General features: G+C 48.1%; 5 protein-coding genes across 5 annotated transcripts; 4 read left to right on the top strand and 1 right to left on the bottom strand.

Annotated features, from left to right (window-relative positions):
* Window positions 1-556: 556 nt before the first annotated feature.
* F4817DRAFT_325871 (NAD(P)-binding protein) lies at window positions 557-2,308 on the top strand. Its single transcript, XM_049301820.1, has 2 exons — window positions 557-1,635; window positions 1,694-2,308. The coding sequence occupies exons 1-2, from the start codon at window positions 871-873 to the stop codon at window positions 1,973-1,975; spliced, it is 1,047 nt and encodes a 348-aa protein (XP_049163076.1). The 5' UTR covers window positions 557-870; the 3' UTR covers window positions 1,976-2,308.
* Window positions 2,309-2,751: 443 nt separating this feature from the next.
* Window positions 2,752-5,549, bottom strand: F4817DRAFT_356279 (ARM repeat-containing protein; the record flags this gene model as incomplete). Its single annotated transcript, XM_049305774.1, has 3 exons — window positions 2,752-2,778; window positions 2,837-5,422; window positions 5,490-5,549. 3 exons carry the CDS (start codon window positions 5,547-5,549, stop codon window positions 2,752-2,754), a joined length of 2,673 nt encoding a protein of 890 aa, XP_049163075.1.
* A 2,134-nt stretch (window positions 5,550-7,683) lies between these two features.
* On the top strand, window positions 7,684-9,640 carry F4817DRAFT_182346 (dynein regulator). The gene is made up of 3 exons (XM_049298368.1): window positions 7,684-8,024; window positions 8,104-8,269; window positions 8,337-9,640. The coding sequence occupies exons 1-3, from the start codon at window positions 7,987-7,989 to the stop codon at window positions 9,525-9,527; spliced, it is 1,395 nt and encodes a 464-aa protein (XP_049163074.1). The 5' UTR covers window positions 7,684-7,986; the 3' UTR covers window positions 9,528-9,640.
* A 1,355-nt stretch (window positions 9,641-10,995) lies between these two features.
* Window positions 10,996-15,308, top strand: F4817DRAFT_182331 (SAPS-domain-containing protein). The gene is made up of 4 exons (XM_049298367.1): window positions 10,996-12,042; window positions 12,120-13,550; window positions 13,602-14,276; window positions 14,398-15,308. The coding sequence occupies exons 1-4, from the start codon at window positions 11,374-11,376 to the stop codon at window positions 15,172-15,174; spliced, it is 3,552 nt and encodes a 1,183-aa protein (XP_049163073.1). The 5' UTR covers window positions 10,996-11,373; the 3' UTR covers window positions 15,175-15,308.
* Window positions 15,309-16,583: 1,275 nt separating this feature from the next.
* Window positions 16,584-24,817, top strand: F4817DRAFT_356276 (uncharacterized protein; the record flags this gene model as incomplete). The annotated part of the gene is made up of 24 exons (XM_049305773.1): window positions 16,584-17,444; window positions 17,484-17,558; window positions 17,595-17,658; window positions 17,689-17,853; window positions 17,887-18,071; window positions 18,102-18,282; window positions 18,313-18,371; window positions 18,402-18,556; window positions 18,590-18,694; window positions 18,731-18,785; window positions 18,828-18,962; window positions 18,999-19,108; window positions 19,145-19,676; window positions 19,719-19,907; window positions 19,960-21,077; window positions 21,124-21,177; window positions 21,223-21,242; window positions 21,288-21,366; window positions 21,400-21,526; window positions 21,566-21,827; window positions 21,858-22,127; window positions 22,167-22,400; window positions 22,440-22,643; window positions 22,677-24,817. The coding sequence occupies 24 exons, from the start codon at window positions 16,584-16,586 to the stop codon at window positions 24,815-24,817; spliced, it is 7,380 nt and encodes a 2,459-aa protein (XP_049163072.1).
* Window positions 24,818-25,006: the final 189 nt, after the last annotated feature.

Below are 25,006 nucleotides of genomic sequence, written 5' to 3'. Positions count from 1 at the left end.
ACAGTGTCGGGTTTACCTTGGCAAACTTGGGTATCTTCATAGTAGGTAGGTAGTGATAGCAGTTGAAGTTGTGAGCCGGAAGGAAATCTTGGGACTGTAATACATTATGTACCTACGGTATATGCTAATGCTAATATGCGGCTGTTGGATGTTGCACGTCAAGATCGGTATAAATACAAGATGCGGGACAGGGTTTAGAATATTTTTCGCGTGGCGGGCGGGTGAGAGACGATGGTCGGGATAAAGGCCGAATGAGGAAGTGTATGTATATCATCGTGTGACGCTTGGTAGGTACTTGTATGTAGGCATGGTCTGACTTATATCATGCATACCTCCATCGATCCATACATACACGTATGATACCTACATACGTACCTACCTATGTTACGTACCTATGTTAGGTTAGGTATTTCAGTGTAGTATTTCTAGGTTGGATTATAAATCAACACGGCCATGAACTCCGTATCGGGATTGCAATTTGCAAATACTAGGTAATTTGCCTAGAATTTTACCTAGGCATGTGGGACCTCACGAGCTCATAACCTAGGTTGGTATCCATAGATACCCGTCGAAAAAATATGAAACCCGTTTACATCTATGATGATATAAATCTAAGTCAATAGCATCGGAGGTAGACCCGTTTAGTAGTTAGCTGCAAACGTATCAAGACGTCATCTACCTTTAACATTTTCGACTTACATCGTACACATAAACTTGCTTCACATCCAGAAAATAAACAGTATATATTTAAAGGAGTAGAAATATACTTTGACTCTTACCTGACCTTGATTAACCTATCCTCGCCAGACGTCAGCCCATATTCTACTACAGTTAAAATCTGAGGGGTAGTCGACTTCGCGTGATTCAACAATGGCGCCAAATAAGTCTCTTATTTTCAAAAAGGTCCCTACTGGGTTTCCTGTTCCAGGAGAGCATCTTGCCGTTGAGGAGCGGCCCATTGACCTCGATGCGGCTCCTCCAAAAGGCGGCCTGATCGTTGAGATACTCTATGCTTCCTTCGACCCCTATCTCCGCGGCAGGATGCGTGATGCTAGTGTCAAGTCTTACTCGCCGCCTTTCGATCTTAACGGCCCATTCTCAAATGGCACCATTGCCCGAGTCCTAAAGTCGGACACGTCGGATTTCCGCCAAGGAGATATTGTGTCCGCATTTCTTCCTATTGCCGAGTACGCCACAGTTCCTGATGTTTCCGCTGCCAAGGTGCGCAAGATCGACAACCCGCATAATCTCGATCTTGGCATGTTTCTAGGCCCCTTAGGCATGCCTGGCTTAACGGCCTATTCGAGTCTTCATAAGATTGGAAAACCAAAGAAGGGAGAAACAATATTCGTTAGTTCGGCTGCTGGCGCTGTTGGGCAGGTCGTGGGTCTAGTCGCGAAGAATGAAGGACTTAAAGTCATTGGCTCGGTTGGCTCTGATGAGAAGCTAGATTATATCATAAATGAGCTCGGATTCGACGGTGGTTTTAATTACAAGAAGGAGAGCGCATTCGATGCGCTGAAGCGCCTCGCACCCAACGGAATTGATATCTACTACGAGAACGTTGGGGGAGAGCAGCTCGAGGCTGCTTTGGAGAATATGAATACCCTCGGACGAATTCCAGTTTGCGGAATGGTACCATCTTCCCTTCCTTGCCCTTTTTGATAGCCTGTCTGTGCTAACGAACAAGTAGATTTCGGAGTACAACGTGCCACCTGACCAAAGATATGGTGTCAAGAATCTCTTCCAGCTCATTGCAAAGCTCATAACGATGCAAGGTTTCCTTGTTGCACAACCCGAATTCGGGCCTGCATACTTCGAAGAGCACCAGCAACAAGTTCAAAAATGGATCGCAGAAGGATCTTTCAAGGCCAAGCTTCACGTCACCGAGGGTATCGACAAGGCGGCTGAAGGGTTCGTGGGAATGCTTAAAGGCGATAATTTTGGCAAGGCCGTCCTGAAAATCAAGGATTAGCAAGCATATAGCTATCTTGGCATCTGTACTTAGAAGTCTAGCTTGTAGGCTCGAGACGTATCTTACATAGGTATGTAGGCACTTATATGGCTTCTAATCGACCATGAATCGAGATCGCGTACTCACTGTAAGGTGAAGATATTAAGGCTCGGCTGCGAACTAGTAAATATTAAATGAATGAAATGCCTGGCCGCTTTTGGTCTGGTGTGTATAGATTGGGATAGGAGCAGCTATACCTAGCGAAGCATATTGCAGAATAATACTGAGAGCATCTACGCTCTCGCGGTCGTATGAACTCATAAATTAGTCTTACCAGGGGCTTCAACAGTCGACCGTCGACCTCCAATATAACAATCTTATGATTAGGCATATCTTAGTAGCCACAACATCATCTCTATTTCTAGGTACATGTTGCGTGTGAATAGCACGGGTATAACTCCACAGCATGTCTATACCGTTTATAGACACACAAACTACTTGGGAAATAGGACGGTGCAAGATATTAAACCACATCCCGTATTAAAATCTAATAGGACTGAATGATCCCCCCCTTTCAATCCGTATAAATGCACCCTTATTTTTAATGACAAGGTAATCGAGTCTAAACATAATTATCATGATATTTCTGAACGCTTTAGTAGCGAACGAAAATAGACTGGGGTATGTAATCCGACGCCAGGAAAATGCACCCGATGACGCACCCCTGATCCCTCTTTTAGACTCGTCTCCTAACAAACGCCATTTCCTGATGACAAGACACTTGAACAAGCCCTACTTCACGATCGGCTGAACCCCTGCTTCGCCTGCGATTGATTAGTTACTACTCTTCATATTAAGCGATGGGATACTTCTCTAGCTTACCTTCATCTGCTCTATTCTTGCTTTGAGTTGACTCGTGACTTCTGCTGCCCTCTTCCAATTCTCGGCTCCATTACTACCGGTTCCGGCGGCCATCGAACTCGCGGCGGACTCGGTGTTGTGCCTAACCCCTTCGTCTATTGCTGCGCTCCTAAAGCCGCGAGCAGGGCTTCCCCTTCCGCTTGAACCACTGCCATATCTTAACTCTGGACTTAACTTGCTCCTAGGGTAGTTATGTGGTGCATCGCCGTTTTCTTTCTCTTCTGAAAATGTGCTGGCGAAGCTCATTCTGCTCGTCCTAGCTCCCGGGTAGTTTGCGCCATCACGGTAGATGCCCATGTCGTCGGGAGTAGGACTCGTCATTCCCGGACTTCCAATGCCACCAGAGACGCCAAGCCCCTCCGCCCTACTGAGTGCACGCTTGAGACGTTCAAGCTCCCGCCGGAGTCTTTCATTTACTTGCTCGGCTGCTTCTGCGTCACTTCTCGCTCGTACTAATTGAGTTTCTTTGGCCTTAATGCTAAGCACATCTCTCGTGTGGTCCTCGATAAGCCCGGCGTTGTGATTTTTGAGCTCTTGCACTTCCGACATGAGCTTGCTTCGTTCGTGTCGGATCTCATCTACTTGCTTAGTGAGCCGTTCGTTTGCCGCGCGTAGTTCCTCTAGTTCAGCACGCTCTATGGCTGTAAGCCCACTTGACGGAGGTGGTGAGGGTGCCGAAGGTGTTACGGCGGGCGCGGTAGGTTTCGCTAACGACCGTGCTGCAAGACCACCTCTTCCGAGCCCGACTCGAGGTTTTGGCTGTGGCGGTGATGCCGGGGCCTCCTCTTCTTCTTCCTCTGGAGGCGGAGGGGCAGCAGCGGCTGGCGCTCTTCGGGGGGATGCGATGCCAGGGGCGCCGAGGCGCCTCTGCGGTGCTTTTAACCCGGACAAGCCAGAAGACTTGGGCATTCCAAGCTTACTGCCCGGGGCGGCTCGAGATGTCGGCTGTGGCGCAAGGGAAGCGGGCTCTTGTGCGACCGGCGCGGCTTTCTTGGCGGTCCCAGCGGTCTTTTTGGCACCGCCACCCATCTTCTTTGGACCACCGGGCGGACCCCGTGCTGCCGGAGCTGGGGCTGGTTTCGGCTTGTCTTTGGCTTTAACCTCGGCCTTCTCGAAATACTCCTTGATTTTAGTTTTTCGTATATCATCTAAGCCTTCTAGGTGAGGGTTCATGGCACGTTCACCAATAATCTTCATGACTGTACCTAGAACCTCGGCACCACCGGACCTCAACCCTTCGCTACCCTCTGCAAGTAGCTTCTTCGCGGCTTCTACAATACTGGCGACTTCTTGCTTGTTCGGGGGATCCCGGGTTGTTCTGAGACAGCGGACAAGAAACCTCATGCTTCCCTCCTTTACTTGAGGATTCTTGTGGGGGAGAAAGGATAGGATTTCCTCCAAACAGTCAGACAAGCTTGTCGCTAGAAAGACTTGGTCTAGTGCAGCTCCTAGTGCGTCCGCAACGGTTTGCTTTTTCTCCTTTAAACGCTCCATGATTGGCGTCATGACGATTGACCGGTATTTACCATAGCCTTTCCGAAGACCCTTTGCGAGTACTTCGATACATTGGGCCGCCTGGGTGACGACGGCTATATTGGCGTCTTTCATGCACTTCGCTAAGCCACGGTTGATCTCGTTGAAGTCGCCATCTTTGATTCTTGGTACGTTGAGTACAGCAAAGAGCGCCTCAAGAGCCTCTTTACGGTCCTTCCACTTCGAAGATGCAAGATTGTCGTGAAAACTAGCTGGAACTTTGGATAAGACGTCTTGGGGTTCCGCAAGATCGAAGGCATCAACTTCGGCTGGTTCATCGATTCCATCATCGTCGTCCACGTCCTCTTCAGCCCCGGGGGGCGGAGCACGAGCCAAGGCTGCCTGTTGAGTTCGTAGAAGGCGTTCCTGTTTTGGCGGCGGCTCTGCTTTAATCTTTTCAAACTGGGCTTCTAGATCAGACTGCTGTGTGGGCTTTAAATCACCCCAGAACATAGGTTTCATCGCATCCCTTAGCCATCGGTAAAATTCAACAGCTAGATTGGTTGCTTCGGCTCGCACATTCTTGTCCGCGTGTCCAAATGCTTTGGGAAGGATCTTAAGGACAGGCTTCGGGTCGGCTATCTTGCAGCCGTAGCTGTGGAAGATGGTCGTGAGGGCTGCTAGAGCAGCTGCGATGACTTTGGGTTGCTTCGCAGATACAGCTGGGAGAATATCCTCGACAATGGGACCGGCGGCATCGAGCTCGATAAGAAGCAGTAGAGCCTCGACCGAGGAGGCTTTGGTGGTAGGCCTTGTGGATACAAGGCCCTTCTCGACGATGGGAGTGACAACATGACCACGTGAACGAACGCAACATTCCTTACCACCGAACTTGAGGAACGCGCAGAATGCTGCAATACCGTCGGACTGCGCGGCGACGTTTGAATCTGCGACCGCACCCTTCCACAAACTCGGATCTTGGTTGAATGGTCGAAAGGCTGGATCGTATTCGTCGGGAGTGATTTCAAATTGCTTCGCTGCCTCTTCGTACGCCTGCTTACGAACTTTCCAAACCTGTTCTCCCAATATTGTTTTAGTACCAAAGCCGGAACAAGGGGGAATATATGATGATGGCACGCACCTTGTGTACCCATCTATCTGTTAATGGAAGAGAGCTGTAGTCGGGCTCTCCGTCCGCCATATTCAGGATTGGACAGTTACGATCGACCGTCGGCGATACTGATGTGTTATGTGCTTTGCGATTAGGGGTGGGTTGGGTCGACTTCCTTCGGGCGCGACGATGCGATAAAATCGAGACTACTCTCTTGATTAGTTTTGGTAGAACTGGCACCTTGAGGAGGCGAAGACGCATTTTGAATGTAGAGGTTGCGAGAAGCGTGGCGAGACAAAGAGTTTAGGATGGAGTCGAGAGAAGATCAATGCGTCTTCCTCATCTCTTGTTCCCCGTTTCTCGTCCACCGTGCTCCGTCCCTGGCCCCCCCGTTCCTCACCTCAGGCTTCAAGTTCCTCGCGGAAGCAGCAGCTAACAACGGCTTTATTGCTGTTATGGTAGCTGAGGCGCTTAGGAATTCGTAGGGCACATGGAAAAAGGAGTGGGTGAATGTCTTGTGTAGAGACGTAGAGAATTTGTAGGCCTCGGGTCATGGGCTAGGGGAACAAGAATGGTTATAATGAAGGGGCAGAAAGATTAGACATACATTGTTTTCATGGGATAAGCTTTAGAGTTAAGCCAATCAATATATTCAATATATTATGCTCTATGTTTACTCTTTCCCACGGTTCACCTTGTGGAAACTTCAAAGACTTGGATGATTTTGCGGGGAGCAATCTTAAAAAAATATATGTTTTGTTGAGGCGATACACAGTATATCGGGTATCGGGTATAAGGTACGTAACGGCAAAGGTGGCGCTTGCTTTATTTGAAGTTTGACCCTCTTACTCTTTAATGAGAGAGGTATATTAGAAAGGTCGGACTGTAGAGCGTGGAATTTCGAACGTTGTAGGGCGCAAAATTGGGACATGCGTCTTTGAAGTTGACGATGACGATGGAAGGTTGTTGCTTGCTGATTTATTATTATTCTACATATGTACAATGTATGTCTTAGGTTATGTACATAAGTATGTACATATATGTATCTATCCGGTATTATCGGATAGTTGATTGGCCGGATTCAAAAATAAATACTGGGGTACCGCGCTTGACCTGTTGACGTAGCGCCTCCTGGTGCTATTAGATCGGGCTAGGGTTGTCATCGGGGCAACCAGTACTTGTATTTATTTGCATACACGTAAGTATCTCATAAACCCTCGTGTAAACAGGTCGTTTTGGTGCCGGTATTCACATAGTCATAGCTTTATAATTATTCTATTTGGTCATAATTTCCAACATGAAACTTGGACAGTAAATAAAAAAATCATATTCAGGTTCAGTCATTTCGTTTCTACAAGTTGAGTGTTTACGTACCTCCTAATGTTGATCATGAGGTATCTTTAAGCGATGAATGCTATTGCTGTAGATTTTATGTCTTGTCTATTACCTGCATACGCGCATGCCCGGGTACGCCGCACTACATGTAGTACTTGCGCAGTAGGTACTCCCTATCGATTATGGAAATAGACACAGGTCGGGTATATATGTCCATGTACCTACAGATCGAGAGGTGTGGCTTGTGCTCCTCTGTTTCCCCGGAGGCTGGGCAAAGCCATGTGGCTTCACATGTCTTGTCGGGTCTCCATCTCCAATGGGCATGCTTCCTTACACTTCCCTAGAATGTACCTCATATCTACCCAAAAAGTATTGATGTTTGTACATTACCTAAATGTAGTAATGGTACCTAGGTAGTTAATGCATTACCGGAACACATCAAGAAACAAGTCAATATCTAGGATTGTTGTCTTTCCTATTTTCCCTCTCCTGTTAAAAGGTCTCAGAAGCGACAAATTGACGATCGTGCCTTTTCCTTCACATTCCGACATGTTGCCCCGAACGTATACGAACGTATCTACTTGACTGAATCTGGATTTTCTCCCTTTTACGCATTTTTAGCGACAGCTTCAATTATATCTCTTCTCTCCGGCGCAACCCTAAATTATGATCCAACCAAGTCTCGGCCTATAACTTCCTATTAAACGTTTCGATCCGCCAACCCGCCAACCCGCCAATCGACCTACCTACTTCTACACCTACGTCAATACCTATATCGCCTTTTCTCCTACCTTATACTCTGCCTGGTTGACCTTCCTACTGGTTCTCCCTCGCGGGTTGCCAGCAGTTCGTCTACTGTTTGGCCCTCGTGTCGTTTTTACTTCTGGTACAAAGCTTCATTCGATTTGGCCTAGGAAGCCTTTTCGACGTCTCTTGTTCCCTGGTAACAAGCATAAACAAGGCTTTGGTGACACATTATTGTCGTCTACACATCTTTGTGTGTGATCATCTTCTGAGACTCCGACGCATTGTGTGCGGGCAACTACACTCTTTGTTGCCTCCTGGTTCTCCTGAGTGCTGCTTATAGCCTTCTGAGGTTATATTGACTGCCCGCAACCTCTCCAAAGCATAGGACCTTCATACTTTTGCATTACTACGTCTATGAGCAGCCTCGTGCAGTGAACTGGACAAAATGAGCCAAATTCTGACCCCTCGACAAGCTGAAGAGCTGTACGTTTTCCATCTCAGTTCCCCCCTCCCACTACTTAAAGAACAATAAGATAATAGATGATGCTAACTTATAGCCTAGACACAAGGCCATTATTGCGTACCTGTCATCAAACAACCTGCCTAACACAGCAGCTGCCTTAAGAGAAGAACTGAACCTTGGTGACACGTTCGATACTGCTACTTCTAAGAAATATGAGGGTCTTTTGGAAAAGAAATGGACTAGCGTTGTGCGATTACAGAAGAAGGTATGGGAGATGAAGTCCCCTCTTGTATGCTGCTGCTCTCTACTAACATATGTCGCGTTGATATTAGATTATGGAACTAGAGTCGAAGACGGCTACTCTACAGTCGGAGTTGGATAATGCGACACCTACCTCTCTATCCAAGCGGAACCAAGACCCGTCTAGTTGGCTCCCTCGGTCTCCGCCACGTCATACCCTGGAATCTCACAGGGGCCCTATTACCTGCGTCGCCTTCCACCCTGTCTTCTCTTCCTTAGCCACGGGTTCCGAGGACTATACGATAAAAATTTGGGATTGGGAGTTGGGAGAGCAGGAGCGCACAATCAAGGGGCATACAAAAGCAGTGCTGGATGTGGATTTCGGTGGTCCTAGGGGTGGGACCCTTCTGGCATCGTGCTCGAGTGACCTAACTATCAAGCTGTGGGATCCTTCCGATGAATACAAGAATATTAGAACTCTACCCGGGCATGACCATAGCGTTAGCGCCGTTCGCTTCATCCCGTCAGGTGCAGCGGGTGCGCCAAGTTCTAGCAACCTTCTCGTATCTGCTTCTAGGGATAAGACGTTACGTTTATGGGACGTGACGACGGGCTATTGCGTCAAAACGATACGAGGACATGCAGATTGGGTCAGAGATGTTTGTCCGTCGCCGGATGGCCGTTATCTTCTATCTGCCGGAAATGATCAGACTGCTCGCCTCTGGGATATTTCGCTTGCTAACCCTGAAAGCAAGCTGACACTCGTCGGCCATGAACATACAGTCGAGTGTTGCACTCTTGCTCCTCCATCAACTTACCAATATCTTGCGCCACTTGCTGGGTTGAAAAAGCCGCCTCCAGCATCGAGCACTGCGGAGTTTATGGCAACAGGTTCTCGAGACAAATCGATACGTATCTGGGATGCGAGAGGCAACTGTATTAAGACCCTTCTCGGACACGATAACTGGGTTAGAGCATTGGTATTTCACCCAGGCGGTAAATACCTCCTCAGTGTCTCCGATGACAAGACGTTACGGTGCTGGGATTTGGCTCAGGAAGGGAAAAATGTGAAGACGCTCGTAGACGCGCATGGTCACTTTGTCTCCTGTTTGAGGTGGGCCCCGGGCATTATACGCGAGCCCGTGACGAACGGGTCAGGCGAAGGTCTAAATGGCACATCTCTAAATGGCATTGCAAAAGCCGCGGCTGTTGCTGATGTTCAAATCCGGTGTGTTATCGCAACCGGGTGTGTGGACTGTAAGTTGAGGATTTTTGCCAACTGAAACCACCAATACGGTATGCGATAGGACATGAAAAGATGTGTCGTTCTGGCGTCACTTTGGCGATCTTAGCTTCCGTTAAAGCTCGAGAGCTTTTATGGTCAGAGTAGCGAGGTCTCGAAGCCAAAGGTTGGGGCGTTTATCTTCAGATACTGCCTCGGATATTGTTGCCGTAGAAAACTGCAGACACCGGAAACACGCCGTTCTTCGAGGCGGTACGGGAAAATGACTAGAAACAAGCTTTAACCCTACGGATGTGGGAGATTAAAGAACGGCGCGGGCGGGCTGGCAGGGAGGGCGAACTTGATGAAGGGAAGAAGTAACGAGATTTGTTGGCGTTGTTAAGTCCAAGGTTGGCGTCATTTTCTGTGGTGCTATTGCATCGTTCAGGCTGATCAATGGTCGCGACAGCATCGTAGATATGGAAGAAAATAGATACCCTATCATTGCATACCGAGGAGAGACTTGAATATACGATCTAGCATTGAGCTAGTTTATTCTCATATTTCTCATATTGTTCCCACGTACGTAAAAAATTGAGTCCTTAACCTAATGTTACATGAAGCTTAGTTCAAATCATGCGATATAATTCAACCCCTTCTATTTAGAAAAGGGATGTATGTTTCTAAGATTGCCGTATAAGCTTAACGGTTAGGGAGGTAGAAGCTCGAGAGGTGCATACAGTAAAAACAGAGAGTATAGAATACTGTATTTATACCTGCTAAACTGCCTACCTTATGTACCTAAGGTTAGGTACCTAAGTTACCTATGCAGCGGGGTCCTGGGTGGTTTGCGCAACTTTTCGTTAGGTACGGTGTGAGATGATGTGCCTAAAAGTGCACGTACCTCAACTTGTACTACCTCCATGTACGGTACCTGGTGTAGACACATGCAAGTACGGGTGACTAACATGTAATAACGTGTATCAAGCATTGAAGCAGGCACGCCCGGTCTCCGCAGTTCAAATTCCCCGGCCAAGACCCAAGAAGTGGGAAATTCGAGACTTATCAGGCTGACACTTCTTTCTTACCTACAACCTCCAATCTACTACATACATATCTCAACCCTATTTTTATCTAGTAGCATAGCTTGATCTTCTACTTCTATATCTTCTTCACGTTTTTGAACAAGTTGTGGTTTCCATCTCTTCGTCTAGCCACTTCTCTTTTTTTAACTACTTAAAGGTACCTTGCTCAGCCCTTCCCCTCACCCCCTTCCCCACCAAGCCATTCCCCTTTATTACTTCGACTCCAGCGGCGGATTAAGACGGGGTGGACTCAAGAAATCCAATTACCATACATACCTCCTTACCTTATTTAGCTAAACAACAAGCGCCCGAATCCACAATCGCTGCCTGATCATATCTTTATTTTCTATCCGCATCTGTATCTTGCCTTTGGCATACAGACATCGAAATCTGGATTAGCAGTATTTTGCAATTGGCTTATGTAGTTGAAGGGGTTCCAAGGTGCGAATAAAAAAGTACCGGACCAAAAACCCGACAATCCCATTCCATTTCGACGGATAGAACCGACTGTCGGGAAAAAAAAATCGAGAAATTTCCTACTTGACCACACGTGGGAAACCCACATAACCTATACCGGTGACGATATCACAATTCATTTCGCCCTTATTTTTCCCCCGCGCGCGCGCCACTAAACTTGGATCCGATCCGACCAGACCCGGGTAAAGGACAGGCTTTCGTATGCCGAATCCCACTCCCTACACCCGCCGTCCATCTGCACTCGCATTCACTTCGACACACGTACCTCTACTTTTGCCAGTCCGGTGCCGGTGCAGCCCTACCGGCGCAGTGACATAGGGCGTCGCGCCCCCATTACGAATCGACATGTTCTGGAGATTTGGCGGCTACGCCAACATCTCGACTATCGATACCATTCTCGACAAGCCTGACTTCCAACTCGAAGATCTGCTTGATGAGAGCGACCTAATCCAGGAGCTGAAACAGCACAATACTAAGCTTATCGAGTATTTACGCGAGTCCAAGGTGCTCGAGAAGCTCCTCGAATATGTTATCACACCGAAGCTTGAACCTGTAGAAGTCCCCGAAGAGGAAGCTAACGAGGATGAGAAGAAGGGCAAGTCTAGGGCCCTATCTTTTGGCCGCCCGCGTGCCTCATCAAGAGCAACTAGTGATGGAGCCGAGGAGGATGAGGCTGAGAAGAAGAGGAACAGATATGCTTATGTTGCTGCTGAAGTCCTCTCCTCCGATAATTGGTCTATCTACGAAGCTCTGATGGAAAGCCACCAACTTCTGCGCAACTTTTGGAATTTCCTCAAACATCCGTCTCCCTTAGATCCCCTTCAGGCGAGCTATTTTACCAAGGTTAACGAAGCCTTGTTCGATAAAAAGACGGAGGAAATGCTGGATCTCTTGAAGTCTCTTGACGATGCGGTCCCCAACATGCTACGTCATGTCGACTGTCCCATGATAATGGATCTCCTGCTTAAGATCATTAGCCTTGAGAGAATAGAGAATGGTCAAGGTATAGTTGAGGTGTGTTTAGATATCCAAAGAGACCGATCGGTCAGTCAGCTCACGGTATATTGCTAACATGAATCCCCTGGAACCAGTGGCTTTACGGTAAAGATGTCATGCCGACGCTACTCTCATTTCTTGGGCCGGAGCACAGTCCTGCTACGCAGACGTCTGCCGGAGACTTCATCAAGGCTATCATCACTGTCTCCGCCAATGCCTCGCAGAACGAGCAGGCCTGCATCGGTCCGAACGAGCTTACACGCCAGCTAGTATCCAAGCCTTGTGTCCAGAAGCTAATTGGATACATGCTTGATGGTGGGAATCCCCTTACTGTTGGCGTTGGAATTGTCATTGAGGTCATCCGCAAGAACAACTCCGATTATGATCCGGATGTTGGTCCTGATTCGAATGCCTTGCCCTCTAGTCGTGATCCTATTTATCTAGGTACTCTGCTCCGGCTCTTCGCCGACCACGTCCCCGCCTTTATGACAAAAATCCTCAATGCCCCGGCCTCTTCCCAAAGGCAGCGGTTAGATTCTACCTTTGGAGAGAAGATCGAGCCTCTCGGTTTTGATCGGTTCAAGACCTGTGAGCTCATGGCTGAACTCCTCCATTGTAGCAATATGGCGCTGCTCAACGAAGTTGGTTCGGAGCAGGTGATCGCGCTTCGAGACGAAGAACGCCAGCGACTACGAGTCGAGGGCCGACTTGCAACAAATCGTGGCGAGGAGGTGCAATCATCGGAGGATCTGACTATGCGCATGCGGCACTCCTCTCCAGATGATGCCCGCCGCCTAGAGATCACAAATGCTTCCGATGACGACGGATTTGAGGAAGTTACTCCATTGGGCGAAATGACCGAGGATACATCGCATGAGTTTGTGAAAGCCGAGGACGAAATTCCTACCGGACAAGTCTCGTCATTTCTCGATAGGGAGGATGACGATTTCGTGGAAGAGCCTCTTAGCTCTCCAAGGCTAAACGTCTACGATAGTAAACTCAATGAGCAACAATTCGAAAATCCCGAGCTCATGGTTGCGCCTCTCTCCCCAAAGAAGCCGACCGCTACTCAGAAGTTAGTGCAAGAACAGAGTGATGTTCCCGCAGCCAATCCGCAGCCGTCACAGGTGTCCCAAACAAGCACTGGGCAGCATCAGGTAAAGACACCAGGTCAACAGCATGATGATGGGCCTTCTATGTCAATTGACGTCCAAACACTACAGTTACAAGATGTGCCTAAAGAGTCTCCTAGAAGCAGCCCCGAGGCTACAGAAAACTCTACTACCTCAGTAGTTCAGACCGGAGAGAAGTCTGCTGTGAACGATGCGCCTATAGAAAGTGAGCCGAGTGTAGTTCCTCGCGAGCCTTTACAACCAGAGTCCGAGAATGCGGGCAGTGTCCCCACTGTTCAAGCTCATCAACCCGAGTTGGTTCTATCTGGAAATATAGAACAGCGCCTTGAGCCAGTTGTCGGCGATTACCTCAAAATGCAATTTGTGGAACATCAGGTTGTGCCAACGATACTAGTGAGTGATCTTAAATGACATTGTTCATTCTAGGAAGCTGATTTTGAATAGTCCTTCTTTTTCAAATATCCCTGGAATAACTTTCTCCATAACGTTGTTTATGACATCGTCCAGCAAGTATTCAATGGCCCTATGGATCGCGGCTATAACCCTACTCTAGCAATCTCATTATTTGAAGCTGCCGATATCACCAACGCTATTATTAACGGCCAAAGATCCAGCGAGCAGTCCCAAGCTCGAAATAAGACCCGGATGGGTTATATGGGTCATCTGACGCTTATTGCTGAAGAGGTGGTAAAGTTCACGGAGCGGAATCCACCAGAGCTCCTCTCGGAGCTTGTCTTGGATCGCGTCATGAGCCAGGATTGGATTATGTATGTTGAGGGTGCCCTCGCGGAAACAAGGGAGAGGGACAATGCCATCCTTGGGGGAGTTAGGCCCGAAGTTGCTATGAGCAACAGGACGCAGATGGGTGGCAATAGTCTGGGTGGTATGGGCTTGTCAAGCCTGGGACTTGGTGGCGCCCAGGGTGGTGGCTCCAACGCGCTTGCTGAGGCTGGGTTAAATGGCACTGGGGGTAGTATGGAAATACAGGATAATGGCAGCGGAAGCAGCATCGGACCTTTCAGCATAAGCTCTGGCTTGCTATCGGGATCCGGCTTCGGCAGCTCAAGTGACGAAGAAGAAGATGAAGCAGAAGATAATGAAGAGGATGTTAATAACGAGGTAACTTGTCCCTGGCGCGATGCAACTATCTTTGGTTTCTTATGATGCATCTCACCTCAACAGCCCACGTGCAAAAACGATTATATTATTGAGTCAAATGCATTTACTAATAGTTCAATAGTTTCGCGCCTATACAGATTCACTGAATGCGGCTTCTTCGGCATCAATGGATCCCCCTTCTGTTCCGCCCCCACCTCCACCACCGCCGCCACTAAACATTCCTCCATCACGCGCACGTCTACAACTGGCTGCGAGGCTCGCGATGCACCAGAAGACTTCCGGTGGCTCATCGACCCAGCCAGGAGGGATAGAGGGTAATCAGGAATCCGATGAGACCGTACTCGACAGGGAATCTGAAAGTATCCTCCGCAATCCTTTTGAGGACGACGGAGAGGATGACGTAGACGATGAAAGTGATGACGGCCTTGCTGAAGATGATAACAATGCGGAGTCTTGGGGTGCGGGGCCATCTAGGGGGAGCTGGTGGCGAGGAGCTTTGCGACGAGGTAAGGAAAGATTTGGGGATGGTAGGGACGATTCCGACTCAGAAAAGGACGAGCAAGCTAGAGGGGACGAGGAGGACGAGGAATTTGGGGATTTTGCGATGCCCGAGGTCGACAAGGACGGGAGCAATGAAAAGGGTGGAGTAATCGTAAAGCCACTTCCTGTTCACCCGTCCTCCCAAAGTCAAAAGGCGTCGGCCTTCACTAGCCTCTGGCCGTTCGGGTCAAAGGATAAGGAGAAACAAAAGGTCAAAGATAGCGATGTACCGGCGGAGAGTCCGGTGGAGGTTACGGGTGAGATTACGGGCGACGATGGAGAAAAGATCAAGAGCACGCATGAAGCAACTCGAAGAACAAGCATTGAAGACCCTGATGATGAGGAGGTGGTTGTTTAGGAGCTGGCGTCTGAAACGGATGAGGCTCTATACGATGGCTTCGTCAATGTTCCTCATGGCTCAGATGGATGATACCCCGTAATCAATATTGCGAAGATGATGGTCCAATGGAGTCGCGGGCCTTACTTGTACCGCGCGATAAATGGGATATGGCAACGAGGATTATCGGGCGCGTTTGTATTATATGTGGTTCTAGAAATGGCTGTTTGCATGTTTTACGGGTTTCTATCCTGTACAGTAAGTAGTCCGGAATGGTACGAGATTATGGATGATGTTCCGATATGATAAATTTTATGAGAGTACAGTAGATGCAGGAAAGCCTAAAGGATCCCTCGGGTACCGATGCTGCAAGCCCGCGTTGACTGGACCTTGCTTTTCCATGTCGGGATTTAAGAATGATGTTGGCTTGGATGGATTCATTGGCGCAGACATGGATGACACGGACCAAGTAGATCGCAAGGTGTATTGATATACATACATTATATATGTAAATATATCTACTACCATATCTGCTAATGTGGCGCGCGTGAGCTCGTTCCTGGGCGATGACCTCACGGTGTTTTATGAATGCGGCGTGGCATTGTGAAGATGCGTTGATCGTAAGGGATATTGAGGTTAGTAGAAGCTAAAGAATAACGGTTAGTCAAGGATTCGCACCCGTCAATGCGTTTCTTTTAAGGATCTGAGGATTTATTCTAAGGAAAACCACTGCGTCGGCCGAGGGAAGATGATTGGTGACGTGAGTACCTAGGAATCAAATCCTTGGAGATTCCGGAAGACCCTTAGAAAGCTGAATTCCAGCTTATGTTAATCTAGGGCCCTAGGCCTATGAGACTTGTGAGATATGCTGCAATCTAACCCTAACTGGGATTAGATCTGGCATAAGTTCTTCTTATTTTTAGCTCAGCTAACATGCCGTGTACAATGGGGGGAGCCTCTTGACTTTATATCTCTCTGGGAACTCCGGCTTACGCCATTTTCACTTCTTCATAGTACGTCAGCCCCAGCCTCAAACCGCAAAAGGATCATGTATATACATAGTATGTATTTCAATTGTCGATCGTAGCTAGGATCTTCCATATGTACAGGGCCAAGATGGCTACCTGCAGAGAGTCTGCCGGATCCCGACATTTCTGTCTTTGGAGGAAATCCTATAATCCAATGTCCGCTTCACCCAAGCATATCTATACAGTAATATCATGCCATTTTATTTCCATATCTCATCTCTTAATCTCCTTTTCTCGCTCTTTTTCCATTCTAATGTCATACAACCTGCGACTTAATAGAGTCTTCGTGAACCCCCCAATATAAAATGCTCTCTTTACTATAGCTAACAGTTCATTTTCGGAAGCGGAACCCATTCACTGTCCTATGTACCCTTCCTATATTGCCTTCCATCATCTCTAACGATGGCGTACCGGATAGGAGAAAGCTTCTTGATACTGTCTTCATCCGATTCCTCGGACGAATTATCTGAACCCCAACCGGACAGGGTAAATCGCGAGCCCCGTGGCTTGCCGAACAGAGCAAATAGCACGCTCAAAAAGAAGAACCTTTTCATTAACACTTCCTTTCCCATAAACAAGCCAGATAACCAAAATAATGCCGGGCAGCTTCTAAGATCTGAGGTGGCTAATGCTCTAGGCATTGACGCGAGGTCTCTTCCTCAGCCGTTCCATAGTTTGACACAGGATTATGATGACTCTAGCTCTGTATATTCCGGTTCGAGTAACACTCAGCAGCTTCTAGATAGATCGAAGCTAGCGGGAAGAGAAGATTCCGTGGGCTCAGTCTCGGACTATTCACCCCTAGTTGATACTGTCGAATGGAGGAAGTCAATGGGCGACTTGGTCGAAAAGCGCCTTAGTGCTGCTATGACTAGCATCCTCGGGATTGATGGTGGATCGATGCCTCTAGATGAATCGTTCCTAGATCTTGGAGGCAACTGCCGAAAGGCTAGAGAGCTTCGAGCGGAGTGTATGGACGTGGGTCTAGCTATTAAGACCAGGGATATCATGAACTGCAAGACTATCGCCGAGCTTGAGACGCGTATAACGCCGCTTGTCCCACATAAACTTTCGGAGAGAACGATCCAACCCACGACTGTTAGCCCACTCGAACCAGAGTCGCTAGAGATCCAATCGGACAGATATCAATATCAAATACCAGACTATTCTAAACCTCCAGCAATCCCACCCAAGGCGGCGGCTAGATACTCCCTCGTCCAACCACATCTCAAACCTACAGTATCCAGGAGACGTTATGCTAGAGTTGAGCAAATTCTCTATCAACATAGTGATGTCTCGAAGGCTTCTGTGCTCAAATCAAAGGCTGGCCCATTCGAGGGCCGGCTCGTGGCATTTGCCACCCTCACAAGCTGTGTGGTGGACGGCCCAGATGACTGCGAAGTTAAACTACAGAGCCCTTATTATACCATCAAGCTGCCATCTATTCGAAAAGTGGTTGAGTCTCAAGTACCGCCGAGTCTTATTCCCAGCGTCTGGATCGTGTTAGAAAATATGCCCTTAGACGATTCCGGTAATATTAACCGGAGAAAGCTACAAACATGGATTCAAAACGCCAATGACGAGGTATACCATCAAATTTTGTCCATCGACTCGATGGCGAGTTTAAGACGGCCCGCAAGTGTAATCGAAAGGCGCCTCCAGAAGACGGCAAGTAGGGTGCTGCAGATGGATCAAACCGGTATAGGCATGAATATGTCGTTCGCAAGCTTAGGTGGCGATGAGAACGCCGCAACAAAGTTCGCAGCTAAATGCGAATCTCAGGGTATTTGCCTCGATACAGAAGATATCATGCAAGCGACTTCATTAACTCAACTTGCTGCCCTTGCAACGTCAAGTAAGTCGCATTCGCATAATATAGACGGCATCCCGGTAGATACCTTTGAACTCTCACCTATGCAGCGTTTATATTTTCATACCTCGATGGGTAGTGACGTTTACCAACGAGAAACTAGGAACAGCGAGTACAGGTTCAACCAGAGCATATTATTTCGACTGAAGCGAGCTATAAGCATTGAGGACGTGACGGCGGCGGTAGAGGCTGTGGTCGGTCATCATTCTATGCTTAGATGTCGGTTTCGACGTAGCGGAAGTTCCTGGTGTCAGTCGATAGAATCGGATATCTCATCTTCATATCATTTTGCACACCATACAGTTACGACGGATGCCGAAGTTGAAAGAGTGGTCAGAATCGCCCAAGAGACGATCGATATCGAGACAGGTCCTGTCTTTGCTGCCCACCATTTCCACACCCGCTACGGTCGCCAGATGCTCTATATGGTTGCTCACCATCTTGTCGTCGATTCAAATTCGTGGCGCGTCATAGCAGATGACTTGGAAGGGTTACTCACCAAGGGGTATCTCATATCCGGCCACACCCTCTCTTTTAGAGAATGGACGCTTCACCATAGACATCGCATACGGGAAATGGAACTCCCTTTCGACGCGCCGGTGGGAAACTATAAATACTGGGGAATTGATCCTGCCTTTAACACGTACGGGAATACGCTGGCTACAGGATTTACGCTCAGTGCAGATGTCACCTCAGCTCTTGAAGCTAGCTGTCGAGCGCTTCAGGCGAGTTCCGTAGACCTTTTCATGGCTGCTCTTATCCTTTCCTTTGCGCAGGGTTTCCACGACCGCCCACTACCGACTCTTTGGAAGCAAGTAAATGAGAGGTCCGTATTCGGAACGGGGCGAAATGTATCAGAGACTGTGGGATGGTTCACCTCGCTCTGCCCGGTGGCTATCGACGCTTCTCCAGTGGACACCATTTCAACTATACTCGGCCGAGTCAAGGGTTCAGAACATGCTACCACTGACAAAGGCGCCTTGAAGTTTACAAAGAATCTAATAGATAGTGCCTCTGCTCTTTCATTTGTTTCCTCCTACTGCCCTCTCGAGCTCATGTTTACTTATGCTGGGACAACGCAAAACGTACAAAGTCAAGACACCGTATTAGAACAACTTCCTACGTTAGGTAGGATGCTGGCTCCAAGTATGTTAGATATCGGGAGCGATATCGGACGTCTCGCCGTATTCGAGGTTTCAATATCAGTCGAGGGAGGTGAAACTAATGTCAACGTTCTTTATCATAAAAGTTCCGCACATCAAGAGAAGATACATAGTTGGATTTATGGTTACGAGAAGATGCTCCGCCAAGCTGCAGAAGGGCTACAGCATGAAAATTCCGGGCTATCTTCATCTGACGTTCTTCACATAAACGTGACTGATGAGGAGCTTAACCGACTAAATACGACAATCCTACCACGTCTCAATCTAAACATTTCCAAGATCGAGGCTATTTATCCCGCAACAGAAATTCAGCAGGATATTATTATAAATCAGGCCTTGGTGCCGGGGAGTTCTAAGGCGTTGATGATTTGCGACCTCGCGACGTCTGATCGGCCTGTTGACATTTCGCGCATCTGTGCTGCTTGGCTTCAAGTAACATCAAAACACTCTGCTCTAAGAACTGTCTTCTCCCAAAGCGCCTCAAATAACGGCCTGTTCGACTAGATAGTTTTAAGATCTCATTCGCCTACCATGCTTTTCCTTGAAAGCGACAACATCGAGGATGCAATGGCATCTATTGACAACCTACCCCCTTTATCATTAAATGAAGGTATTCCCTGGCATAGGCTCATTGTATGTCAAGTAGCTGGAAAGACTTTCGTAAAGTTAGAAGCGAGCCAAGCAGTATGCGACGTATGTTATTTACCTCCTTATAACTTTTACCGATAACTGATTACAAGTCAAGGTTGCCAGCATGGCCATTCTCTTCAAAGAAATCGAGCAAGCCTACTTCCATGACCCAATCCCATCTGGGCCCGAAGCATCCTATCCTCGATATGTGCAATACTTGAAGACAGCTTCTTCCAGTATTGACTTTTGGAAGGAGTATTTAGGGGGTGTTCAGCCGTGCTCGTTTCCCATACTTGTATCACAGCCTCATATCCTAAGCGAGTGGGAGACTACGTCTATTGGTCTTGACATTCCATGCGAGAGGCTAAAAGCTCTCGCTAACGAGTACAACATAGACATCTCTGCCATACTTACAGTTGCCTGGGGTTTACTGTTACGAAATTATACCGGGAAAGACAGTGTTTGTTTCGGGTATCGCATTGCCGGTAGAGATTTCCACGTCGAGAACTTGAGAAATACTGTTGGTTCATTTTCAACTGTTTTGGCATCCAAGCTCGAAATTCGCACTGAAGAGTTCGTCACACAGCTATTGCTAAACGCGGAAAAGCATCGTATACAAGCACTTAATCACCAGAGCGTACCCGTAAATAGGGTTGAGCATGAACTACAGATCAGAGGTGGCCGCTTATTCAATACCTACCTTTCGTTCGGATATGAATACATCTCACATGGGACCTCTACAAGTTCGAAACGTCAACACATCAGGACCGAGCAAGCCTCAGAGTACGATGTCGGTGTTGATGTATACTTCCACGATGGGAATATCACAGTCGACATTGGATACCGCATACTCAACTCCGATCAAGCAATCACCGTAGCATGTGCCTTTGGAAGGGCTATTGAAGCCATCCTGGACTCACCAACTAGTATGGTTCAGGAGGTAGACCTGTTCAGTATGCGCGATCATGAGCAAATCCTATCATGGAATAGCATGCCTCAAGCCGACATACCTAAGGGGCATGTGCACGACTTAGTTGCGCACCAAGCTTCGTTAAATCCTGAAATTCAAGCCATCTGTGCGTGGGATGGGAACTTGTCTTATGGCGATCTACATGATTTCTCCATAGTCCTTGCTAAACATCTCTTAGCTTCTGGGCTGAAGCCGCAGATACCCGTACCAGTGGTGATGGACAAGAGTCGCTGGGCTGTGGTGGCCATGCTAGCGGTACTACAGTAAGTTGATATCTTGTAAAGCTAAACCATATACTGACCGCTCTAGCGCTGGCGCAATCTTGGTACCTATTGACGTCGGGATCCCCTCGATCATTCCTTGGTCGATCCAAGAAGTCGGTGCCGATTTCGTGCTCTGCTCTGCCAGTGCTCGGAGGCATGTCGATGGTCTTGTGGCAAAGGTCATCATTGTGGACGAAAACGCGGTCCTAGCTATTTCAGCGCAAGCTGTTGATATGGAACTTCTTCATCTTGCGCCCTATGAAATAGCGTGCATTCTCTTCAGCGCCGGGTCCGCTGGGACCTTCAAGGGCATCTCATATAGCCACGGGTCCCTAGCAGCTGCTTGTGTCGGGCAGGGTTCTACGCTACTGATCAACCCATCCAGTAGGGTCATGCAGCTTTCTTCGTATAACGCCGATATTGCGCTTTCTGAAATATTCACCACCTTGGTTAACGGAGGCTGTGTCTGTATCCCTTCAGCCTCGGAGAGGATTACGGACTTCTCCAGAGCTGCCAGGAGCATGCATGTTAACTGGACATATTTGACACCGACGTTGTCAAGGAAATTAGATCCAGAAAGCCTACCGGACCTTTCCATCGTCTGCATTCGTGCACAGCACCTCGACGATGATGTCTATACGCCGTGGATCGGCAAGGCTAAGGTATTGATGGCGTATGGTTCTCCTGAAGCTGGTCCCCTTGCACTTTCTGCCACCGAAGTGACCGATTCCAAGGCTTCGCAATGCTTCGGTAACCCATTCTACGGAAACTTCTGGATAGTGAGCCCCGAAGATAGTAACCGGCTCATGCCAGTAGGCGCCCTTGGCGAGCTGATAATAGGGGGGCCGACACTTGCTACCGGGTTGGATATCCACGAACCTGATATCAAGGCCTGGGTTGAAAAGAGTGCAGTTTTTCCAATGTCGCTACTAGAAAAATCTGGGAGTCGCCTACTCAAGACTGGAGATTACGCCCGATATCTGGAAGATGGTAGGATTGAGTTCGCCCCAGACGATGGCGGAGACGCGGAAATTGACGGTAAAAGATTCCGTCTTTCGGTTGTCGAGCCAAGGCTTCGGCAATGCCTAGGTCGGGGTATCGATGTAGTGGTTGAAATGGTTGCCTTCAACGACCCTCACTCGGACCCGATCCTAGCTGCATTTGTCGATTTCGGAGAGAATGCGCTGAAAAGGGGCGAAGGCTTGTCGAACCTCAGTCGCGCTACAAAGGAGAGATTATACCTTTCTAAGAAGATGGGGAACATGGCGCTCCGAGAGACTCTGCCGAGTTATATGGTGCCCTCGGCGTATATACCTGTTAAGCGTATGCCTCTAACACCGACCTTGGAGGTCAACAGGATAGAACTTCAACGAATGATTGCAGGTTCATCCAGGAAGCAACTTCTCGGGATATCAGAAGTCTCAAACCCTCAAGAGCTCCAGGATACAAGCTTCAAACCTCTCCCCCTAACCGAAGTTGAGCGCCGAATGCGGGTTATATGGGCTCAAGTACTCGGTGTCGAAGAAGGTTCAATTACAGCTAGCGATGGATTTTTGACCCTAGGTGGTGATATTTTTTTGGCCCATGAACTAATCAGAGAGTGCAAACAGCGTCGAGTTGGTATTTCTATTATCGATATCCTTCGAAACATCTCCCTGGCTGAAATATGTAGGGGAGGTGTTACTATAGAGATATATCCCACAGCCATTCAAGAGGTTTTTGAACCGACGCAATCAAACCACCCAAATTCTCCTACCAGCAAGGCAATTGTGTTACGGCTTGGAATTGACAGCAGCTTGATTGAGGATGCAACCGAGACGTCATCGTTACAAGCAATGTTCATTGAGTCCGGGATGCTACAGACTCGTGGCAATGTTGATTACTTGGAGATTAGCATCACTGGATCTCTAGACTGGCATAAACTTCAAGATGCGTGCTTTATGTTAACCGACGCTCATCCTATACTCAGAACCGCATTTGCCAACCATAGTCGTCAACTCTACCAGGCCGTCTATCGGTCGCATCGTCCGGAGTTTCTAAGATACCAGTGCCAGAGCTGGAGACTCAGCAACCTGACCACGAAGCTCATCAAGAGGGAGCAAGCACAGCTTGTTGATTTCAGCCAGCCTGTCACCAAGTTTCTCTACTTCGACGCTGGGAAGAGCTCTGTCCTCGTTATACGACTCTCTAGAGCTCAGTATGATGAACTTTCCTTACCTATGCTTGTTCGAGACTTGACTCAGTTTTATAATCACAGCGATCGGCCTGCCCGACGTCCTGGTTTCTGCGAAGTAGCCAGAGCCTCTCATCGCGCGCACTCAAATAGTACAAGCGGATACTGGCGTACTCTACTCGAAGGCGCAACAGTGACGCAAATAATATCACAGCCCTCGCCTGCGAAAGTCAACTTAAATCACACGACTCTTCATCGACAAATCCCTACTAGGTCACTACATAGCTTAGGTATATCATTCGAGACAATCCTTAAGGGTGCCTGGTCAGTTGTCCTTTCGAACTTGTCCGCCACCGATGACGTCGTCTTCGGGCAGCTCGTGGACGGGAGGAACCTCAGCCTTCCGAGTAAACAAAGCATCTCGGATGTTGTCGGTCCTTTAGGTAATATTCTACCTGTTCGAACACGATTACCAGATATTCCAATCACACCGTATGAATATTTCCGGTGTGTTCAAAGTCAGCATGTTGCTAGCATATCACAAAACATGCAAATCTCCGATATTATGCAAAAAGCTACTTCCTGGCCATCTTGGACTCGCTTCAGCACCGTCATCTACCATAAAAACCAAAGCAAGGATACTGGGATACTTGAATTTGCTGTTGGGAACGCTACGTGTAAACTAAATTACACAGAGATAAACTACCCGCCATCAGACGTCTTTGTCAAATCATGCATGTCAGGGCCTACTAACGTCGATATATCCCTTACTTTCAGCGAGAAGATAACCCTCTCCTTCGCAGATGAGGTTTTGGGTATGCTTTGTTCGGTCATCTCTCTTCTCACCTCTACCTTCGTGATGGAGCCACTATATTTGAAAGGCCTCGGCGACAATCACTCAACGTCAAGGATTCCCCTCCCAGCACATAAACGAGAGCCTAGTATACCTCTGACTGTCGAGTCTGTCGAGCCCGATCTTGCTCGGGCTGTGCACACCATCATATCATCTGCGTGGGACGCTATTCTTGAGGCCTATTCACTCAAGGTTCCTGATATACGCTCAGTTCCCTTCTACGAGATTTGGGGCTCACTGGTTCCCGCTTCTGAGCTCGCCAAGTACTATACCGATAACATGCCCTCTGCTCTTGGTGTCGAACGGACCACTTTCACGGCAGAAGAGATCATTGATCACCCGACGATGATGCAACAATACGAACTAATCATTGCGAAGCATCGAGCACCGCATCCCAGACGCAACAGGAATACCATGTTAATTCGCACACAGTCGGTTTGGGGCAGAAGTATACGCAGGCTGCCTCGCGTCAGCGTCGCGCCAAGCGCTTCTGCTCCAAGGAGTAACCATAGACCAATGGGTAGTAGCACTTCCATGGAGTCCATGACGACGGGGAGTAGCCTGAGTGATGATGACGAGGTAAGGGAGCATGAGATTGCTCTAAGCTGCAGCGCCCGCGAGGCAAGGAGAACTGTCCTAGAGGGGAAGCACTCCAAAGCAACGAAGAAAGGACCCTCGCTCCTTGGAAAAATGCTACCTAAAATCTCAGGCTAAATTTCTACTTTTTCTTTGTTCAAGGGGGGATTGGAATCTTCGGATGGTTATTCAGGCCGCATTATGGAATATACAGTTATCTACATGGATGGTGTTTGGGATCTAAGAGATGACTACTAACGAGAACAATATTTTGATACCTGTTTAGAATAAATCTTTAAATATACTTAAGCTAGATACCAATGAAAT

Source organism: Daldinia loculata (genome assembly GCF_022478755.1).
Source record: "Daldinia loculata strain CBS 113971 unplaced genomic scaffold F4817scaffold_4, whole genome shotgun sequence".
NCBI lineage: Eukaryota > Fungi > Ascomycota > Sordariomycetes > Xylariales > Hypoxylaceae > Daldinia > Daldinia loculata.
The sequence above is the reverse complement of the archived record's forward strand: the minus strand, read 5'-3'. Positions and strand labels throughout refer to the sequence as shown.

Bases quoted from the DNA above. Each gene is read 5' to 3' on its own strand.
- F4817DRAFT_325871 (XM_049301820.1), top strand. From the start codon at position 871: ATGGCGCCAAATAAGTCTCTTATTTTCAAAAAGGTCCCTACTGGGTTT. The intron at 1,636-1,693 runs GTACCATCTTCC...ACGAACAAGTAG, and splicing joins GAATTCCAGTTTGCGGAATG to ATTTCGGAGTACAACGTGCC.
- F4817DRAFT_182331 (XM_049298367.1), top strand. From the start codon at position 11,374: ATGTTCTGGAGATTTGGCGGCTACGCCAACATCTCGACTATCGATACC. The intron at 13,551-13,601 runs GTGAGTGATCTT...GATTTTGAATAG, and splicing joins AGGTTGTGCCAACGATACTA to TCCTTCTTTTTCAAATATCC. The intron at 14,277-14,397 runs GTAACTTGTCCC...ATAGTTCAATAG, and splicing joins AAGAGGATGTTAATAACGAG to TTTCGCGCCTATACAGATTC.
- F4817DRAFT_182346 (XM_049298368.1), top strand. From the start codon at position 7,987: ATGAGCCAAATTCTGACCCCTCGACAAGCTGAAGAGCT. The intron at 8,025-8,103 runs GTACGTTTTCCA...CTTATAGCCTAG, and splicing joins CCTCGACAAGCTGAAGAGCT to ACACAAGGCCATTATTGCGT. The intron at 8,270-8,336 runs GTATGGGAGATG...CGTTGATATTAG, and splicing joins TTGTGCGATTACAGAAGAAG to ATTATGGAACTAGAGTCGAA.